The sequence below is a fragment of the Metopolophium dirhodum genome, chromosome 1 (assembly GCF_019925205.1).
Source record: "Metopolophium dirhodum isolate CAU chromosome 1, ASM1992520v1, whole genome shotgun sequence".
NCBI lineage: Eukaryota > Metazoa > Arthropoda > Insecta > Hemiptera > Aphididae > Metopolophium > Metopolophium dirhodum.
This window is the reverse complement of record NC_083560.1, coordinates 112,909,962-112,920,194: the sequence shown is the minus strand read 5'-3', so window position 1 is coordinate 112,920,194 and position 10,233 is coordinate 112,909,962. Positions and strand designations below refer to the sequence as shown.

The 10,233-nt window shown below is 33.1% G+C and overlaps 1 protein-coding gene across 1 annotated transcript; it reads right to left on the bottom strand.

Moving 5' to 3' along the window:
• Positions 1-9,663: 9,663 nt before the first annotated feature.
• LOC132951183 (uncharacterized) lies at positions 9,664-10,209 on the bottom strand. The gene has a single exon (XM_061022949.1). The coding sequence runs from the start codon at positions 10,207-10,209 to the stop codon at positions 9,664-9,666; it is 546 nt and encodes a 181-aa protein (XP_060878932.1).
• Positions 10,210-10,233: the final 24 nt, after the last annotated feature.

The following is a 10,233-nucleotide window of genomic DNA, read 5'->3' as shown; positions in this document are numbered from 1 at the left end:
TATTACAATGATGTTTGGTTTTTTTTTTAAAAAATTGTTTGTGTCTATCATCACCATTTGGGGCAGTAACATTGCTTTGATTTTTTTCAACAGTATCTCGTTCGATGAGAAAGTGAATCTAGTTGGTGAATTCTTGACAACGGGAGGTTTCTCAATAGTTTTCAAAAGAGCAAGGAAAAACAAAAGAAAAAAGGTGCTCTGCTGTACTGTAGGTTACAAGTGGGTCACTGTAATGGATTGTGTTAAATTTGAATTCAATGATATAATATCATTGTATACGAAAAACGATTCTGAGCGGTGACGGTTTGCCAGTGAGGATATTTTATATTATATTTATATTTGTATTACTTATTAGTTATTATTAAGAGGACGCCACACCCGCATGTGTTTTCTCCGGGTAACATACCAAATTTACGCACAGAAATTCAAGTTTTATGCCGTTAGCTAGAGTGAATCGAGCTATTATAAAATTCGATGGTAAGAACATTATCTATGTTTTGTTGGAAGTTTTTTACGATAATTCAGTTTTTAAGTGAGTTATAGAGTGTATAATAAATGTAAATTAAAAACGCTCATAACTCACTTAAAAACTAAATTAACGAAAAATACTTCCAACAAAACACAGATAATGTTCTTACCATCAAGTTTGATAATAGGTCGATTCACTCTAATTTTTAAGCTAACGGCATCAACTTGAATTTTTGAGCGTAAATTAGGTATGGTATATTAAATCAATATATTGTAATATTACAATACAAAATGGCTAAAATCGTTATTCTTGGTTATTTAATATGTAATTTCCTCCACCAAATTTGAACATAAAATGACTATAATAAAAACTGTGCTTTTATATTTTTGAGATTTTTGAGATTTTTTGTTCAAGAATAACCTACTTAACCCTTGTTCTACCTACATTTCCAATTCTTGGCAATGAAAGTAGAATATTTTATACATTTTTAATTTCAAATACATTTTAAAATTTATGAACATTGAGTAAAAAATGTCATGTATTTACGATCATTTGTTTTAGAGTTAGGTACACCAAAAACCAAATTCAATTTTGTGAAAAACATATTTTGCATAAAAATTCCCGTTTTTCCTTGCTTTTTATTTTGTTTTTCCTGGCGCTTTTGAAAACTTACTTTACTTTTGACCCCCCGAGTAGGCACCTAGTAGATTTACTTTCCTATCAGAAAAGATACTGTTGAAGAAATCTATGCGTTTTTACTGTTCTTAAAGGTAATAGCAGACACAAAAGTATTTTTTAAAAAAAACACTTATTAAATTATACAATTGTGATTATAAAATATTCTTTAAAAAAGCAAAACAATATTAGAATATTTGGGACCAACTGCAGCATCTAAATTGTGAATACAAAATTAAAATAATCTATTATAATATATTATTATTACATCTTATTAGGTAAATCTTCTTAAATAAAAAATAAAAAACAAAATGAAAATTAAAATATAGTATACTTACCTACATTAAAATAATATTAATGTAATTTGTGATTTCCAATGACCAATTGAGCTAGGTAGGTACTTGAAAATGTTAAGCACCCTTCTGCATGGGAAAAATAAAAAGTTGTACACAGTAAACTGTGTTAAAATTGTTGAACATTATCAAAAATTATTCACATAAATGTTAATAAATATAATTTTTTTATAGTAACAAAATAATTAGGCGTGGCTGCATGATTAATAATTAGAATATGCTAATATTCTGTTTGAAGGATGTATATAATTTATTATATTGTCTGATGTATATCCGCTACAAGCAAATAGATTTATAAATCTAAAAATATTAATAACAATATTTAATATTGTGGTAGGTAGGTACATGATATTGGTACGTATAACGACTATAACTTATAAGCTACAAATCATTGGCACAAATAGGGGGGGGGGAGAGGACTTAATCTCACAATTCAAAGTTCCGTACTTAGTACTATAAGCATATATAATTTTTAGAAAATAATATAGGAAGATCATGGGGTTTTAGTGTCCCATCAAAATATTGGGCTATTTGCGCCTATGCTATACGAATAATAATATATTATACTTAAAATTTTTGTAAGTGAAAAAAACACTGGTTCCTGTTATATTATAATAGTTCGATATTTCCATGTGATTATTTTATTGTTAGTCACTAACTTTTACATTTTTTACGTTTTTTTATGTTTTGAGTTGTTTTCCATTGTTGAGACAGATAAAAATCATTACAGAGTGATATATTATGAACATTGTATAATGTATATTAGATATTTGATACAATGGTCAATGGTGAATGGGTCACCAAATAAATCATAGATACACTTATCACTTACCTATGTTATATGATGCAGGTACCTATTATAGGTACACTGTTATACGAGTTGTATTACGTAAATATTACCCATATTAAATAATAACAATCAATGATTTAACAATGTTATTTTGAGAATTCCAGAGTATACCTACCAATCCTGACCTAATTAATTGTTCTAATATGTTAATAGTTAATACGGCTGAATCCTCTAATTTGACTTTGTAGCATATATAATGGGTTAGCTCAATTCACGATAAAATAATTTTCTAATAATTGTATAATTTTTATTTTGAAACAAACTTTTTTTTTAATCTTACTTATTTAAATAGTTAATATAGTGCCTTTTCTTACATGGTACCTATGTATTATGTAACAAATATGAATAAAGTTCAATTTTGGATTTGAACGTGGCCCGTGCGAAGTACATAAGAGGTTATCAAATATCTGTAGTGCCAAACAAAGCAATATAGACTAAATATTACGAACTAATAATTACATTAAACAGTCAGGCATTATTGTATTAATTGTAGGTACATTTATCATTTGCATGTTTATTAAAAATAATAAATCTAGATAATAATTTCATAATTCTTGTCACGTGCCATTAAGCCTACAAAATATGTTGTTATTTTTTCTTTCTAAAAAGTATTGTTTTGTGGGACTTTGTTACACTATTATTTACTATGGATTCTAAAATAAAAGCGTTTGCCCCCGGCCCAACAGAGTGCAAGAACTGAAAGCGAATGGCTCCACCCCCGTGAGCATGCCTATGGGCTGCGCATTTATGCACAAACTGAAATTAAAGCTGCGAATTCCAGTAGGAGGGGTGATTAAATATATATGATTTGAATTGAGAAACATATCGAAATTTATGTTTCAAAATCAAAAATGTGATAATCGGGGATAAACGCATGAAATATTGGGGTGGTGAGGTTTGAAAAAATTGTATAATCTTTGTACCTAATAATACCTATTGCTATACCTATATTAAATGATAGGTAATAGGTAGGTACATCCAGGGGCGTCATTTCAACTTTTTTTTTGTTGGTGCCAAAATGTTGGCAGGCCATTCAAATCATTACCAGGCCACATAAACATTTTTTTTTTTTTTTTGGAGGGGGGGCAAAAACTAGAATTTTTGTATAATTAATTTAATATGTCACTTATATTAGTATGAAAATATCACACCATTGTTACTATTTTTGAAAAACTATGTGCACTGTGTAGGTACTTTTAATGTATTTATTTTATATTGTAGATAACAGTGTACAGTGTTCTACACTCGGTAAATAAATGTATGGGTATAAAACACCTTTATAATAAAATACCCAACCGAACCCAACCTACACATTTTTTTCTCCCTGCATACTCAAAAAATATAATATAGCTACCTAGCTTAATAAAACCATAAATATATTTTATGAATACCCTTCTTCACAATATTTGTGTTATAATTTTATCAATTATAATATTGATGGACCAGAAAGCCACATCAAACATTCTTGGAAATTAAAAATTAGTACAATACATTTTTTTTTTTTTAATACTGAAAAAATATAAAATATATGTAATATAAAACACTTGGGTATATCGGCGCTTTTATTTATTGTTGGCAGGCTAAAGAAGGCGTTTTAAAAAAAAGTTGGTGCAAATTTAAGCCCCCCCCCCAAATGACGCTTCTGGGTACATCATTGGTATTATTGATATTTCGTGGGGAGGTTAACCCTTCGCGGCGAATGGTCCGGCGGCGAAACGGTCGCGGCGAAATGTCCAGCGGCGAAACGGTCCGCGGCGAAATGTCCGGCGGCGAAAAAGTCCGCGGCGAAACGGTGCGGCGGCGAAACGGTCTGCGGCGAAATGTCCGGGTTCGAAGAAATATCGTTAATTCAACATGCACTGTCGGCTGTCTAAGTACATATAAGAGAGCCCGGCCATCACAGAAAGTGACTATCGTTAGCTCCAGTAGCCACTGGCTAATGCTAAAGCGGTTCTCGGCCACCCTTGGAAGGCTAGAACCACTGATGCATTCGGCCTAGGCTACTCCGAGCTAACCTTTACACAGTAACACCGCCGCGTAATACGGGTCAGAGCGAGCAGAGCACCGCCGCCGCCGTCGACACTCGTTTTCTCGTATCGCCGCGCAACACGTTTTCGGCTACCCTTCGTGGGCAAGTTAGAACGTGCTGACCGCCGCCGTTGGAATATTGCTACCGCCGCGTAACACGTTCTCGGCTACCTTCCGTGGGTAAGCTAGAGCGTGCCGATCCATCGCCGCTGCGTACATTATAGAAATACGGGACAAAGCGAGCAGAGCACCTGCCGCCGGCCTCGACACTTTTTTCTCGTATCGCCGCGCAACACGTTTTCAGCTACCCTTCGTGGGCAAGTTAGAACGTGCTGACCGCCGATGTTGGAATATTGCTACCGCCGCGTACTACGTTCTCGGCTACCTTTCCGTGGGTACAATATAATAGAGATTTAATTCTACGAAACCGTGAGTAATTTGTTATTCATAATTGTGAATGGGAATATACCGCTGTAAAATCCGCGAGTCATATTGTGGTCCAAAAAGACGTATTACAACCGTAGAAGTATACGTGATACCGAAATTCTGTTTATATTCTTATTTATCATACGTCTATATTATATACAAAAGCTTATAACTAATGTTTTCACGAATCAATAAAGATTAACATGATTACCTAAAAATCCATGTATTGTGATTTATTTATATATGTAATAGTATTAGGAACAATTCCTAACCGTTACATTTGGCGCCCAACCAGTAGGACTCGATCTCCAAGACTCCGAAAAGAAGAAGTCGTGCTCTTACCGACTGAGAAAATCTACATCAAAAAGAAATGGTACAGCGGCGAAACGGTCTGCGGCGAATCGGTCTGCGGCGAAACGGTCGCGGCGAAATGTCCTAGACCCATATTTCTTATGGTCGCCAATGCGTTTGTTCTTTGTTATTGATACGCAACTGTTCCGTTGAAAAGGGCGCGCTCTACGGGCAACAGTGAGCGGCTATATAGCTATATATTTGTACGGCGGTCAGCGGTTAGGTAGCGCGTCGTTAGTTTTATACATAGGTATTCCGTGTTCGTAACAACTATTAGGTATTATTTTATATTTCGTCAGTGTATAAAAAATAAATATTTGTATTAAGTGATTGTAATAACTATAAAATGCAATGCTGTATAGTTTCATTAATAATCATCCTTATTTTTCTTCTCAACAATGGTAAATGGCAATCTAGAATTCAATTTTTAAACATAATTAAATTATTTTTGGGTTAGGTACCTATTCCGTTATGTTTATCAAGTTATATTACTTTTTCATTTAAAAGTTAGCTATTACAAATTACGTTAGTTATGTTTTTATTATTATATTATTTAATACCTACTACCTACTGCCAGTTCCGCACGGCAAGTCATTCGTAGCACACGTCCGTTGACCGTCGTGCACGTACACTATCGCCCTTCGCTTATCACGTCATTAAATTAGGTTACTAAGGAGTACTAAGTCGAACCGTATTATTCAGTATAATTATTATCGTTTTCCATATATTCCGCACGTTTGAACAAAAACACAACCTAATCCGCAACCACCGTAGTTAAATCGGCTGTAGGCCGCAACCTGCAACGTATCAACTGCTGCACCATGCAACGAAACAACTCAGAGACAAATAAATTCAAAAACAATTCGAAATTATCTACGTTAGTTACCACAAAAACTATCTCTCACAAGACGCATGGCGTAACTTCTACACCTGTCACTTCAGATAACGACCAAGAATGGAATATTGTTGACAACAACAAACGCATAAGGTCACCTAATAACACTATTTCGCCTCGCACAAAAAAAACAAACGAGTTGCCAAATTTCTCCTCACCAAACCGTTATTCCCTACTCAACACCGACGAAGAAATTGGATATCGTAATTAACACAGAAGTCAACGAGTCACTCGGCCAGTTCTTACCGTGCCGTTATAAACTTGAATACCACAAGTACCAGACACACGAAGGAACATCGTACAGAGTCGTTAGGAATCTGAATTATACAATCCCTACTGATTACATTAAAGATGAAATCGAAAAACATGGTTTTACGGTAAAAAATGTCACTAACATCCTAAAATCTCAATCAAAAGAACCCCTTCCACTATTCTTTGTAGACATAAACCCATCTCCAAACAACCAAGACATCTTCAAGATAAATAATATATGTTTCACTAAAGTCAAATTCAAAGTCCCACACATCAGACGAGATCTAGTCCAATGCCATCGATGTCAACAGTACGGCCACATTAAATCATATTGCAATCATCTGCCTAAATGCGTCCGATGCGGCGAAAACCAATCAGACCAATGCTTCAAATCCAAGGACCTACCTGCAAAATGCGCCCTTTGTAGCAAGGCCCACCCGGCAAACTACAGAGGATGCACTGTCCACAAAGACCTCCAACGTTTCCGTAAAAAACAACAACCGATTACCATCTCAAGACCGACTACAGAAAACTCCGACACACCTTGTGAATTGAGTTGTTACTTACAGATAGACACAAAGAAATTCGTAAAAATTTATCCGAACACAACATCCAAAAATTACGTATGAATTTGATATCTGGCATTTGAGTAAAAGCTTAATGAAGAGATTTAAACCATTGGAAAAAAAAGTATCCTGATGCATTTTTATGGAAGTCTTCCATAAACAACCATCTTTGGTGGTCTGCCCAAACGTGTGAAGGAAATGGAAAATTGTTATTTGATAAATTTATTTCTGTATTATATCACATTTCTAATAAGCACGAATGGGTTGAAGATGGTACTAAAAATCAATGTCAACACGAAAAATTAACAGAAAATGAAATTAGATCAAAACTATGGTTAAATCAAGACAGTGAGTCATACTATGCTTTGAAGAAAATCATTATGTCAAAAGATTTACTAAAGGATTTGGAACATGCAAAGAACTTCGTGCACACTGATCGATTAGAGTCATACCATAACTTACGTTTAAAATATATGCCAAAAAGAATCCATTTAAAGTATAAATAATAATCATAATATAAATAAAAAATAAGTGGGTGACAAAATGGTATATTCAAAACCTGCTGGACGATATGTTTTAAAAACCAAATATGAACTTAGTAACAACGAGTGGCGTCATACAATTATGTCAGATAAAAAAAAAATGAAAGAAATAACTCCGACAATAACAGAATTTGAGACTGAAACAATAGCACCTTAACCAAAACCAAACTATGAAGGTTTAATAAAAACAAAATATCCAAGATTTTCTCGTAAATAATTTAGTTTTTTAAAAATAAGATAATTTTCTGTTTTTGATATACCTACTATATACCATATTATAAAGGTATGTAAAAAACTAAAAAAAAGTTTAAAGTTTCGAAATAATAATAGAAAATAAAATATGTAAGCACAAGTCTTCTATGCATTACTGGGGAGATATCCCTAGAAAAAAGACGCAAATTACTCGAGCTACAATACGCATTCAAAATAGCCTCACATCCAAACAACCCGACCTATAATTCCTTATTTGACAAAAGAAACAATAACGCATATTATCTACAGACCAACACAAACAAACCAATTGGCAGACGGATAGAAAACTTTTTTAATGCCCATAGTATAAACCCAAAACATAATAAAATCCGAATTTCTGACAAATCCATCTTGGAGACCAAATCATTTTGAAATTGATCTTAGCTTTGCTGAAAGCAACAAAGGAAACACCACCCCACATATTTTTAGGAATCTCTTTAAAGAAAAAACACAAAATAAAGATCTTGTATTAGTTTTTACGGACGCATCCAAAACCGAAAACAGCATTGCAATTGCAATAATAATCAATGGTTCAGTACACAAATTCAGATTACCTGCCCTAAACAGCATATTTTCCGCAGAAGCCTTAGCGATCCAAAAAGCAATCCATATAATCAAGGAAATGCCTAACAACACCTTCAATATACTAACTGACTCTCTGAGTACACTAATAAGTATCCAAAACCCCAATAAAAATAACGAAATAATAATATTACCAATCTTCTCAACAGCACTAACAAACTTATAACACTAACATGGATTCCTAGCCATACCGGAATTGAAGGGAACGAAAGAGCAGACATGATGGCAAAACAAGCAACCAGTGACGAAACCATTGAAGTATTGAACTTTCTTTCAAAAGATGACCTTAAAAGAGAAGCCAAACATTTCATAACAAACTTATGGCGTAAGGAATGGCATTTACTGAGGGACAACAAATTAAGAGAAATTAAACCCACCACCGATAGATGGATTAACCCAACAAATTTAACAAGACAACAAGAAGTAATTTTAACCCGCTTAAGGATTGGACACACCTGGCATACCCACAAACACCTCATGGACAAAACAGACCTAGAACCATGCATCACCTGCGGATCCGAAATCTCCATCAAACATCTGCTACTATATGCATATGCCGCCAATTTAATGAAGAAAGAACTAAACACAACATTCCCAGCAGTCTCTCCGTATGTCTCAACAATGAACCCCTAAATATCAACAGAACACTTAGTTTTATAAGAGACACTAATTTACATAAAACCATGTAACCAAAAATCTAAATAATTAAAATGTTTTCCTTTTTATTATAATTTACTACATATTTATAAGTATTTATACCTATAATGTATTAATCAGTTTGTAATAATTAATCGCGGCCAATGACCTATGCAGTCGAGGCCTTGTTCCTTATAATAAAAAAAAAAAAAAAAAATATGGAAGTAAAATATATTTTTTATTATTAATTAAGCATCGGCAACTGGGGCCATTTTTTTATCATGACGTATTATTTGATAAATGAAGAATAAAATATATAAAAGAGCATACAAATCTCGATGTAATATAATATATTTAATGTATCTTGAGTGTAAATACGCGTAACAATAAACGTATTATTAAAGTGTTTTTTAGATAAATATTATTTCAAATTGATCATTATGTAATTAGTAGGTACTACTAGGTAGTGCCCCCAGGCCCGGCGCAAAGCTAAATGACGCCCCAGGCAAAAATGACAAATGGCGCCTTTTCATACGACATACATAATATCATAATAGTCAGAAAAAAATGTTGTTCGTGGACAGAAATACGGAAAAATGATATATTATTATGCTTAACTTTTAACATATTATTATGACAAAATATAATGTAATAGGTATAATAATTAATAGGCACATATAATTGATATAAATACAAATACTAATAATACAAAAATAAATAATACAGAAATGGTTGTAAATTAATAATTATAGAGATGCACAATGAAACATGGCATAAATAAATTAGTTATTTAAATTTCTTATCGATCCACACTTTTCTTGATTTTCTCTCCGCAAAACTTTGTGTAATTGTAGAAAAATCGATTTCCGCAGCTATTTCGTTTTCTATGGATAACACCGATAATGAGACCAAACGTTCATTAGCCATAGTAGATCGTAAGTATGTTTTTATGAGTTTTAATTTGGAGAAACTCCGCTCACCACTAGCTACTGTCACTGATAACGTCAATAATAATCTTAATGAAATCCAAAGATTTGGAAATATGTCTTGGAGTTCATAGTCAAAAATGTATTGAAGAATATTAAGAGGTGAACTTATGTCCAAACAAGAAATTAATAATTGCTTAATGTTCAGAATCTCTGTGCATAATTCGACACCATCAATATCAGAGTCAGATCCATCTTTGAGGTGATTGTGTAGATCCATACAATGTTTTAATAATTCACTTTCATTTACGGGTGCATTTTTTAAATCGTACAAAAAATTCCATAAATCAACATGGATCTTTAAAAGTTCAAAACGATCTGTCAATGATGTAGTAACAACGTCCATTAATGTGTAAAAAAATTCATGTTT

Excerpts from the sequence above, each read along its gene's own strand:
- LOC132951183 (XM_061022949.1), bottom strand. The coding sequence starts at position 10,209 with ATGGACGTTGTTACTACATCATTGACAGATCGTTTTGAACTTTTAAAG.